Raw genomic sequence first — 13,060 nt, 5'->3', positions numbered from 1 at the left:
TGATTGCTCAACTTGTTCCAGATCCTATCTTTGAAGTGGAAGTAGCATGTACTTAGTGGTAGTAATACCCTGAACTGTAAGAAATATTGTATCAAAAACAAATTCTGTGGCTTTGTCTCCTACTCAAAAGGTTTTGGCAGGCCACCTTTTTTGTACGTAAAGTAGCCTTGATGAACAATAAAGTGCTTTTAAATCACAGACTGTGCGCCTCTGTCCTTTTCATGTGGTTTTTGTTGAGACGTTTCTGCAGCTGAACAGGGTATGGAAGGATGTAGAGTGCATATAGTTCCATTACACAAAAACCACACACTAATTTAACATTCTTTGATGTTTAACTGTAAGGAAACATTTTATTACAGATTTTAGTTAAATGTTTAACAGAAGTTAATTTACTAAGCTGGACAAAAACAGGGAATAACTTATGGAAATGTTTGTGTTCCAAAAGAATTTAATATACACGTCTGGGTTCATTTTGTTTAAGAGTTTTTTTTTTTTCACAGAAATAACCGGATAAAAGTTTACATGTCTTAACACTCACACAAGTTTACAGAAACAACAGTGCAAAGTAAAGAATAAACAATCCAGTAAATCTGGACCTCAGGTACTCCTTGATTTGGTTCGCTCTGCAATCCAGCTGCACAGAAACATCTGTATGCAGGATTCCCCAAAGGCGTGATCTGAAAGCTGGTTTTAGTATCAGCATTTCTGTTTATGTTTGGGTCTCTAAGCAGGAAAACGGATAAATGATCTGCTGAGTCCTCTGAACTTTTCTCTTTTTTTTTCTATTACTTTTTTTTTTTACACCTGAAACTTTTTTCAAGCTGAATAAACATGTTAAACCTTACTGACAGATGAAGCCTGTATATTAGGGTGATGGCCTTATGGCATTTTAAGACTTTGAAAAAAATTAAATGATGCAAACATACATTGTTGTAGACATTAGAACAAATTCAAGCTCTGTTTGGTTCCATTTTTTGTTAGTATTACCACTCGGGTCTGATGATGAGCCTTCTGCCCAAAATAAAGAGCACGATGTTTGGTGTGAAGGAGTATTTTGGAGTGAAATCTTTTTGCTGCAACCCTTTAGATGCTCTCATCGTCGCTCATGTCCCAAATCTAAAGAGAACAAAGACACAAAAGAAACTTTTAAAAGATAAAAAAAAAAGCAATTTAAAACAACATGCAGCCTGACAAAGCATTTAAATTATGTCAAAGAAAGATTTTGGTTTTCTGGTGGTTTGATGGCTCCAGCAGAAGCAGGTTTTTGGGCTATAAATGTGGAAAGTGGAGTTTTCCTTCTTACAGTTGAATCTTATGCAGAGCTCTCAGTTTAGTGTCCGCATGAGTAGATTTCTGGCTTCATATAATATGTTTAGAAGCTTGAAAACTCCTACGCACACATTTTGTTTTTGTATATTTATCATCATCTGCATGTAATGCAGAAACCTGTGGTAAAAGATAAATACAATAGAAACCTAGTTTTATTATAATGTGAATGAATGCAGGGGATTCAAACAGTGAGTAGATAGTTTTACTGATATATTTAGCTAGATAAATGGATTATAGTTTATAGAAGATAAAGCCCTGCATGCATCAGATATATAAAACCTTTTAGAAGACATTAATGTTGATTGTTGCAAAAGGCTTTCTGATCAGGAAGTGACACACAAACACAGAGGAACCGGCTTTGCAGGAGCATGTCGGTAAACATAAGTAGCTGTCTCATGGTAGCAGGTTCCTGACATTCCCCTGCTGTAAAACGTAATTCGCATACCTCCTCTAACACTGAGTGGAATGCTACACAGACAAAACTCTGACACACATACGCTGCATTCCACAGCTTTACTACTCAAAGAGCTCAGGCATAAGAAAACAGAGGAATCCCCTACTGCAATAAACATTAATGGGAACCTAAAGCGAAGATTTTGTTTAAACGAGACTTTTTCATTTTATAAGCTCTAGATAAAAAGCGCTGAAGCTATAGGGTTTATTTTTATTTGAAATTTATTTTGGTATGTGTCCTATGCTGCAAACTGATAACATTTTTCATATTACAAACCTGTGTTGTGAGACTCCAAAATAACATTAAAGCACACATTTTTACAAACCAATGGTATTCTAATGAATTAACCTTAGCTTTCAGACATAGCTTGCATGTTTCTTGGTATCAGTCTTTCACATTGCTTCTTGGTGCAGGTGATTCTCTAAATTGTATTTTCATAAAACCAAGAACTAATTTGAACTGAATAGTTCTCATTCATATAAAGAAGGTGGCTCTTTAAGTGATTCGTTAAATATTTCTAGAACCATTTTTTAAATATAAAGTCTGTTGGTCCCCCATCCATCCTTATAACTAATTAACCTCACAAGCATGTACCCAGAGAGAGCATATACAGTGAGAACATGCAAGCAGGGTTTTATTTCGCAATGAATCTGAATCTGATTTTAATTGCTATGTTGATGCATAAAATAATAAATTTGGTTCCACATTGTGTTCATATAACTGTTATATTCAGGTGTGCTGGAGCAAGAACATACCTAAAATTGTTAGGAAACCAAGTCTCAAGGACTGGACTTGTCCATTCTTTATTTAAATGATAAAAANATTGACCTTGACCAAGGCACCTTACAGTAATACTGCAGTCAGTCTCTGGACTGGCATGGCTATCACTGCTCCTACATAGTTAGGAACTAATGCAGAGGATGAATTTCCCACTGGGATCAGATTTATACCGTAGTCATGGTAGGACACTTATTTGATTTTATTTATTTTCCTCAGGCTACTCTTAAACCCACAGCCCATAAAATGTTGAAATGGCAATGTTATTGCCATTACTGTTTATAGCAGAAATTTTACATATTAAGTAATAAAATGTCTCATTAAAAAAAAAAAAAAAAAGGGGGATGCATCCCCCCTCACCCCCCTCAACTTGAGTACTAGGGTTACCAATGCAGTTAGCAGTGGGATAACTTTGATATGTTATTTTGGCGCTGTTCTTTTTTAATAGAGCATATATAGAACATTTCATCATATTAATTGTGGAGGGCATTTAAGCATTTATAGAGATTTTGAAATGCCAAAATTTAAGAGAAAATTACAAATTCAAAGAAACAATAAAAATCTGTTTATTATGTATGAAGTAAAGCTAATGCTGACTCCTCCAGTTCATCAGTCAGTATTGGTTGCCATCCAGGGACTTAGCCATAAAGTAGCTCTAAGCAGTTAAAGGTTAATGAGTCCTGCTTCAGAACATCTCAGTCTTTGGAACCATTAACCGTCCTTAGAACCTGTCACAGTCTAAAGGACCATTAACGTTCTTTAGAAGCTATCACTGCCATTAACTCTAACAGTCCTTAGAGTCATAAACAGTCCTTCAAATTATTAAGGGTGTTTACATAATGTTTGTAGAATCTTTCAGTGGTTGGAAGTAGTCAATCTTTAGAACCATCAGCCGTCCTTAGAACCTGTCACAGCCCAGCAGTTTGGAGGACGTGCTTCATGGCCCATTCAAAATACAGGTAACTATTTCACAAAATAAACAACCATTACTAAAAGCTTACTGATTAAGAGGTTGTACTCTGTATTATAGTACTGTTGTTAGCCATGTCATTTTTTTCTAAAGCCTGTTTCAGTTGTATTAAGTTGGCTCATATGTAATTGTTATAGGTGTTTTGTTTACATGATCAAAGACGAGTAGAGCAACCTAACAATTATTTTCAACTGCTATGCTCTGCTTATATTTAAGTCTGTATTTCTCTACCTGCTATTTATCTGGGGAATAAACCTTTTATCAGTTCTTTTTTTTTCTTTCTTGCAAAATTACTCAGTCAAAATGCATGCTGTGTGTCTTAATTTTGGCACAGATTTTCCAATTGGTTTCGGTTTGCGTATTGACTGGATTACTTTAATAGACGGATATTTTTTAATAAATCACTCTAGTGTACTCAGGCTGTATGTTTATGGTTCTGCTGGAAGGTGAAACTCTGCCCAAGTTGAAATAAGAAAACAAGCTCCACAGCATAATGACTCCACCGCCATGTTTTACAGTGGTGATGGTGAGTTAAAGGTGTTGTATGATGTTAATTTTCCAAAACATGTTACTAGATATGAAGGCAAAAAGAAATGAAAATCATCAGAGAGGAGCACCTTTTTTCACATGTGTTAAGTTTTTTTCACAAAAGCCATGTAGATCACAACACATAGACCTTACAGTGACCTTTCTCTCAGTTAAAAACTGAAACCATTTGCTGTGAATGTTTTATATTATATAGGCAAACACAGCAGTCTTATGCTTTCCAGCTTATATTTCTAATATAATAATAATAATAGCTATTTTGAAAACCAGCACTTCCCCTAAATCATACATTGAAGTTCAAATTCAGTTCAGCACCAATATTCCATCAGGAAATAATAAAAATCCTGGTGATTTATTCATTAATCATACCTGGGAGATCATGTATAAATGCTAACAGAGTCTCAAACTGTTTCAGCCTCCATTTTTAGGACAGGCAGACTGAACAGTTAGGAGTCATCGACAAAGAGCAGATCAAACAAGTCTGCTTAGGAAATTTTTGTTTCCTCTAACAAATTATTTGCATCTGGTATACATCTCTGGATGACAGGGTTGAAGGGGTACCTCAGCATCCTTAATCCTTTCATCATTCTTATTACACCTCCCCCTCCCACCGCCACTACCTTATAAGGGCCAGTTTAAGTTGCTTGAAAAAAATAAATACCTCACACAGAAAAAAAGAAATTCAATAAATGTCGTTCCTATACAGTTTGCAATAGTTTAGTGTCTGGAAACACAAACTATCAGCATTGAAACTAAAACAGGAAGGGCTTGAAAACGGTTTCTTTTTTAGCTCCTATTCTTTGCTGTGCTCTCTTTTGGGAAACCACGCTCCGCTCATCATAGAGTTACCAAAAACACACTCAAAATTACCGTAACATCTACAACAATAGCAAGTATGTTTTTATGTTTATGTGTCTCTGTGGTGACCTTGTAATGCTGAGAAAGCATTGGAGCCCCACTCCCACAATGACAGCACACACATAAACCCCATATGCTCGCACAAACAAATGATCTGTGGCTTCTGGCTGCAGGATGTAAATAAATAATGCAGCTTTGGGTGTGGCTTCTGTGAGGTGTTGGTCTCTGGCACAGAGGAGTGTTCTGCTCTAAAACGGCAGCACTTTGAAGTCGACAGTGAGATGGGATAAGGTTTAAGTATCACCTGAGGGGCTCCTGCAGGACAAACTCAGTGTGGTTTTTCCAGAACTGCAGATATCAAAGAGGGTTAAAAAAAAAAGAACAAAAACATGTTTCACCCTACTTTATAATGATTTATTATGACTAGTAACTTTTGATCTAAAAGGTCTACATGCTGCTGTGAAAATTCTAATCTATTCGGTAAGATTCAACATACTTTTCTGACAATTATAAAAAATAGAATTAACACAAGGAAAAGAGTTGAGTTCTTTCATAAGCCATCTCCTCCATTCTCTCCATTAGATAGGGCTTTAGGTAGCAGAAAGATTACAATTTACCACAAACGTATCAGTCAGTAGAGGATTATATCCAAATTATACAATATTTTGCATGAAAAGACCTAATAATAAATTTGGACAACTATTACTTTACAAAAAGAAAGTTTCTCTAAAATCGATGAACACAAAAGACTAAACTGGTCAGAAGAACAAGAGATGCTAATATAATTTCACCAAAGAGGACTGATGGTTGACAAAAAATTCCAGATTTTGTCCACAGTTTAAGGTAATTTGATTCTACTTTAACATAAAAAATGCTTCAAAAAGTTTAGGAATGTGAGCAAAAATAAAACCAGGTCATTTCATCTTTACTGATTTAAAATTTTTACCCTGTCAACTATTTGTTTTACAGTTTAAAGGTTATATTGCATTTTCAAATGAAAAGGTTTTTTATTGAACAAAATGGTCAAGTTTTTTCCTAGTGCTAAAAACCCCTAAAACGTTAACAAATCTCATAAACACATAGCTGTACTGTGGATTAAAGTTTCATCCTCAAATTATTTTTCCTCAAGCAAAGTAAAAGATGTCGATGAAAGTCGAACAATATAAATGCTAAATAAATAAAGAGGCTCTTATCTGGGAGAACAATAGAAGTAGTTTTATTATTAGATACCAAATATTACATCCCAATATTTCGAATGTATTTTTCTCTCACACAAACTGAAGACAAATGTATAGCAAAATGGATCCTCAGAGTTACTCTGTATAAGAAGACAATGAGTCATCCTCCAGTTAAAAAAACAAAACAAAACAAAAGCAAGTGGGATTAAGGGAGCTAAACTCTTTTCTGGCTGAGCATCATCTTTCAGTACCACACCAAAATGATCCCACAAACACATGTGCAACAAATGAAGTGTGTGTACACTGACTGATGAAAGAATCTGAATCACTAATCATCAAGAGAAGGTGACCTCATACAGTCCGGTGCAAAGCCAAGAGTCGCTGCAGCTCATTGCATTCCTGAAATCCTGCACAATATGGGAAGAATCTGCAGAAGGGATTCTTTACCAGCCAAAATAGAGGCTTAGAGTGAAAAGGTCAAATAAAACCTGCATAGTTAAAAACTAAAAAAATATGTCCCAAAACTATCCTTTTTTTTTTTAATAAGGAAAATTAAGAAAGTACAAAACGTTGAACATTGTTCAGAAACAGGAACTTTGAAGTTGTTTAAGTAGATTTGGAATGAGCAAGATTCTTTTAAATGTATTCATCTGTTTTATAGTTGTCCAGAATAAACAATCTAGCTATCAATAAATTATTAAATCAGTTCTTTGTAGACCACTGATAAATGCAGGAATTGTGATTTGACCTAAAGTTATATAGATCAATATGACAAAGTGTCTGATAAAGTTCTTTTGCTATTGTGTTATGGAACTAGTTTGTTGAAATCATCATAATCAGTATATCAAGAAGTAACAGCTGTTTGAGCAAAGATTCATTACAGAGTTAACTTTAATTAAAGCTGAAAGTTTAACACTACTTTTTTAGTAGTGTTATTTTTTTCAAGTTCTCTCAAAAATATTCATCACCTGAAATTTGTATGTAAAAGATATGAGCTTTAGGATCCTATTTTCAGTTATTTGTTTAAAAAAAATAAAACATGTTGCTGTTTTTAATCTTGCTTCAACTTTCTGCCATAGGGACAATCCAGAGTTCCCTAAAGCAATAAATGTTTGGTTTTTATTCACTTGAAATTAGTACGAATCAGAATTAACATATATATCAATAGATGCTAATGCATGGTTAAAGTGAAAGCAATGAGAAACTAAATTATGATGGGAGGTTTTTATAATATTATTGAACTAAAAAGCAAAACAGTAATTACAAAGCAGTAGCATGAAACAATTTTACCTTGACGTATCCTGTTTTGGGTCCCTGTGATTGTAAGTTGCGATGAATTGCAAAAGTATCCAGACCATTTGAACTTTTCCATATTTTGCCAAATTAAAACCACAAACATAAATATATCGTATTGGAATTAATGTAAAAGATGAACACAAAGAGGTTTACAATAATAAAGTAGAAAGAAAATTATACCTGATCTGATATTTTTTTTCAATAAACTGAAAAGGATAATGTGCAAAAATGATTCAGTGCCCCTAAAGCAATACTTTGTGGAACCACCTTTTCCTGCGGTTAGAGCTGCAAGGCTTTTAGGGTCTGTTTCTACCAGCATGGCACATGTAGTGACTGAAATCTTTGCACATTTTTATTTGCTAAACAGCTGAAGCTCAGTCAGATTACATGGACAGCCTTTGTTAACAGCAGTTTTCAGACCTTGCCATAGAATCTCAGTTGGGTTTAGGTCTGGACTTCGACTGGGCCAATCCAAGACTATCTGAATCTGGTTAATTTAAACAATTCCATTGTAGCTCAGGCTTCATTTTAAGGGTGAACCTCCACCCCAGTCTGAAGTATTCTGCAGACTAATATTTTTATTTACTACAATGCCCTTTGACTATCTTCCCTCTCCCTGCTGGAGAAGAAGCAGCCCCAGAGCATGATGCTGCCACTGCCATATTTGATAGTGTGGAGATGGTGTTCAGAGTTAGATGTCTGCGTCACGGCATTTTGTATTTTGGACAAGAAGTTATATTTTTGGTCTTGTATATTTTTGGCAAACTGCAAAGATGGTTTCTCATAGTTATCCTTAAACAATAATTTTTCCTGTCACTTTTCTATAAACAAAGAACATTTGAATTAAGTTGTACAGTGGACAGATTCCTGATGTTAGTGGTAGGTTTATTGTTGTTTGGTGAGTCGTGGTAACAGTAGTGCCAGACAGTAGTGCCATGTTGTTTTCATTTCCAGATGATGGATTGAGCAGTGCTTCGTTAGATGTTCAAAGCTTGGGAAATTTTGTTTTTGCCTAAACCTGCTAGAAATTTAAACACTGCTTTATCCCTTGACTTTTTTGTTTTTTTCGTTGGACTTCATGATACTTGATATTATTGGTCCGAAATATTCCTCTAACAACCCCTGAGGCTGTTAAAGAGCTTCCATATTTGTATCAAGATTAGATTAAACACAAATGGACTCAGCTAAGGTATTACCAATCATCGGGCAACTTTGAAGGCTACTGGCCTTTTTTTCTTCTTTTGCAAAATCCATTTTATACTTAATTAAAAATTTAATCATGCATGATTTACTTTCTACTTGACAATTCTATATCACTATATGATGGATGTTCACATACAATTCTGATAAAATATATTAATGTTTGTAGTTTAAATGTGACAAAATGTGAAAGGTTAAATACATATGAATAATTTTGCAAACATTGTAAGTGTTTGTGTTTTTGTTTTGTTTTAAGTTATTGATTGTTTTGTCATCTGTGGGGAGCTGGATATGCAGATAGGACAGTCAGTATTTACAAAACTAATATTTTGAAAAAGGTCTTCTGCTTTAAATCTGACAAGAGCTTTTTGTCTAATCTTTTTAGACATATTATAATCTTTGGTAATGATGATTTGTTCTAGAAATTCTGCAGCTCAGGAAAAATGCTGGGTAACTGAAAAACATCTAAAACTGAACTTTTCTTTTAAGTATTCTGCTTTTAACAATTTTACTATCCTTGGTGACCTTTGAAGCTACCCAACGTGCACAGAATGCATGAGATATAAGGAATCTAAACCCACTAATAGCTTCTGTTTAATAAAATAATGTCTCTAGGCAGAGGACACAATGCCGCACAATAAGCAGTTTGAGTTTATATTGCTTCAAAGTAAAAACAAAAAGCTCATGCGATAAATCAGTTCCAGATGCTTTGGCCCATGAGATGTGATGTTGTAGGTGGGTTTGTTCTTACATGTTGATGTGCTTTTATTAAACCAAGAACAGATCTCATGATTGTTGAGAGTGGATGTTAGACACCAAAGAGTAACAACATGTAGAAAGATGTGCTTCTAGTGAAAAGTCAATTTAATTGGGTTTTAAAAAGTACAGTTTGCTGAAACAGAGAAATCTTTTTCATATTTCTCGGCATTATACTCATTTAATCATGCAGGTCCTCACCTAAGGGTTGTGAAAAGGTATTTTTCCCCCTCGCAGATGTCATCTCATTTCACTTTTTTGTAACATAAAAAGATTATTATGTAAACCAAAGACATCTTGAGTTCACAGAATATCAAAATTTCAAGTTCATTTAATGTACTGAGAGACAAACTCTATAAAAACCTACCTGACTCCATGTTGAAAGGCAACTGCCCCAAAAACCCGGTCCTTTGTCATACCATCTTTGAAAACAATAACTGACATTAAGCATTTGTGAAATGCTTTGCAATGATGGGGCAGTATGATCTATTCCACTTTGCAGAATTACTTTCATTTAGCTATAAGCAAGGGTATAACTGGTGGGCCAATCACAACGCAGAGATGTGTTTTGATGAATTTCTGGATGCAAAGCGGGCAGAATTTTGAGGGCATGACGACAAAGCTGCACCAAGCTGGAGAAAGCACAACAAGGAAGATGGCAACAACTATTGAACTGTTCTCGTTTGACTCAGCTTTGGAATAAGTTTTGGAAGGATTAGACTTGGGTTTTTGTTGAAACGTGAGCAGGAAGAGGCTCTACGCTCATTCATTTTTAAGAAGGACGTATTCGCCATTTTACCAACAGGCTGTTTTACCCCACCAGCTTTCTGTTGGGCTTACTACGTCACAGTCAGCTTCATTCATTGGTCAGAGCGTTGGCCAATAGGCACAGACATGGTTTGAAAAACAACAGGTTGTTCTCATCAACAATATTCCGATCTCTCATTCATCCAGGCCAGACTAAATTACACATTTAATCTCACATTTAGTCTGGTTTATCAGGCTACCTAATTTAGAAACTTTTTTTTACTTATTTCTAGATTGTTTTTGCAGTGTGTAGGACCAAGATATAACCACTGCAAATTAGAACATCACATTACACAGAAAACTACAATCTGTCCCTCTCTACCTCTCAATTTGAAATAATAATTTTGTCCTGTTCTATTTCCTGCCCTGCAGGGATCCTGTGTGTTCCCTCTGATATCCTCATTGTTCCAGGTCCATGGCTCTCATGGGAGCACACAGTAATCACAGAGTGTCATTTAGTGCGTACGGGTAAATGTCCTATTCACTGAAGCTTGGGACAGGAAGAAGGAAAAAAAGACGGGTGGAGACAGGAAAAGGCGGAGAAGCTTAAACTTAACTTCCACATCTCTTGTACACTGGGTCAAATTAAATAGAATGGAGCCACATGACAATCTCCCAACATACAGCACTAAACCATGTCATAAAGTCTTTTGCTCAGTATTCTCCTGGTCTATATTCATTACAGTTAAATGAGCTATAAAAAGCAACCCATATTATATCAGGCAACTGTGATTAAGATGTGTTAATATTTATGAAACAGAATTAAATAAAAAACAAAGAAAACCCCCCAAACAATTGAAGCTCTAATTTGAGCTCATTTATTCTTAGAGGAAAGGAAACAAAACAAAGAAACAAAATCACTGGTGGTAAAATTATTTGCACACCTAAATGTAACTGAAGCTTTTTTGAAATTAGATTTTACATTTATGTTATAAACATTTAATAACTTTACAAAAATGTAAGTAATCCAATTCCTGTTTTCACAATTCCAATTCCTCTCAGATACTTTCAAAAATGGAGAGGTGTCTGGCTGCAGACCTGCACAATGTGGTCTCCTGCACTTTCAGGACCGGAAGTTTACTGCGGACAATTTATATGAAGCCTTCTGGAATAGCACATATGTGCTGCAGGATTTTATTAGAAGAGGAAGACATATTTTTTGCTGGGTGAGGGCTCACTTAAATGTTCTTTTTCCCTGCTTAGACCAAGAAAACTGTGTTTTATAAAATTATTTTTGGTGATTTTCTTTTACATATTACAACATTACCTCTCTCTTACGTGTGTTATGTTTCAATTGTAATTCCTGCAGGAGTTTCTCCAAAAGTTAAAAGCTGCATGTCATGCTGTGAAATCTGTTGTTTTGACAATAAAAAGACTTCAATAAAATAAAATAAACATATGAAAGTTTTTTTTAATGCGTCTACTGTTTTCTCTCGAGTCGTGGGGAAAATTATTTTTTTTGGCTATTTCGGTCATGTACTGTATCTAGGTATTCACTGTTAGAACACAAAGCTTAGTTAAAAAAAAGTTCTGAAGCACAAACCCTCCATTGGCAAATCTATGTGGTCCAACAGCCAAGGTAAGAGCAAAGCACAAATATATTATATAATACTTCCAAACACACATAAAAGATGTCTTTATAAAGTAACTGTTAATTTTTCCGATATGCTAGCTTTTATTTTACTTTGCTTTTACTTTGAAAGGCTTCGAATAAACTCCCGATCCTGAGAGTGAAGGTCTGTAACGAAAGGATCCTGACAATGCAGATGCTGCAGCCAGATTCTTGCAAAAATTGGAAACCCAACATAATTCAAATAGGACAGATGGGTGTCCTTTTGGGTAAAATAAGACAAAAATGCATAAACATGGATTTAAACAACGGTCAAAGGAGAATTTGAAATATATAAACATCTGAAAAAAATTACAATAAACAAATCTTGGACAGAAGCCTGCAATTGTATGGACCTCTGTTTAGAAGCAAAATAATAAGGTGAAAAATCTAAAACTAAATGGATATTGTTAATCTGAGTTTAGGTTGGTATGCCAGGAAAAATATTTCTCTGTCCTATAATCACAGTTGGCTGAATGCTACCTGACCTTTAAGGTGAGCACGTGGAAATGAACCTCACGTTTCCATTTAAATAAGGTGTAGAAATCTGTAATGTTGTGAGCCTGGTTTCCACTGCAGTAGGGCTGGGCGATAAGAAGATACATATCGTACAGACGATAGAAAAGTGTCTATCGTGCTAATTCTATTCTATCGTTTCTAACACAATTTTATCTTGTATTCAAGCAAATATTTCCCTTGGTAGACTACGACAAACGTATTAGTGTAGCCACGTAGCCTACACACAGCTTATAAGTGATAAACAAGATTTTTTATTATTTTTCTTAATCCTCAAAGAAGCGCCGTCCTGTGGTTTTGCAACATGACGCTTCTTTACGGCTTTTGACTCACATGCGGGTTTGCAACATGCTTTACGTTACTTAACTCATGAGAGATGGAGACGCAGGAGGCTGAAGTATTAAACCCGTGGTCGCAACAAACAGAGACAGCTACGCAGGCAACCCAAGATGAAGAAATTTTACCAATAAGAGGGCGCACGTCTGTGATTTGGTTACATTTTGGATTTAAGACGTCCAACACGGAGCAGACCACGCTCATTTGCAAACTATGCTACAAGACTGTTCCCTTACCCAACACGACAAACCTCTTCTATGACCTAATGAAGAACCACGGTAATTTAATTTAAAGCTACAGTGTGTAATAATTACAGGAATATACAGTCAGAAATATATTATACATAACTATGTTATTTATCATCATCTACGAGCTCAGCCTCTTAACCTTAATATGTGCGTTGCCTTAGAATTCGTTATTTATAATTA

The 13,060-nt window shown here is 35.2% G+C and overlaps 1 protein-coding gene across 1 annotated transcript in view; it reads right to left on the bottom strand.

The window, feature by feature from the left end:
* Positions 1-304: 304 nt before the first annotated feature.
* Positions 305-13,060, bottom strand: part of atg7 (autophagy related 7) — a 92,223-nt gene continuing 79,467 nt past the window's right edge. Inside the window, exon 18 of the mRNA XM_015379141.1 lies at positions 305-1,116. Coding sequence (XP_015234627.1) covers positions 1,084-1,116 — 33 coding nt within the window. The 3' untranslated portion in view covers positions 305-1,083. The remainder of the gene's footprint in view (positions 1,117-13,060) is intronic.

The sequence above is a fragment of the Cyprinodon variegatus genome, unplaced genomic scaffold, assembly GCF_000732505.1.
Source record: "Cyprinodon variegatus isolate N-32 unplaced genomic scaffold, C_variegatus-1.0 Scaffold186, whole genome shotgun sequence".
NCBI classification, from domain to species: Eukaryota; Metazoa; Chordata; class Actinopteri; order Cyprinodontiformes; family Cyprinodontidae; genus Cyprinodon; species Cyprinodon variegatus.
The sequence above is the reverse complement of the archived record's forward strand: the minus strand, read 5'-3'. Positions and strand labels throughout refer to the sequence as shown.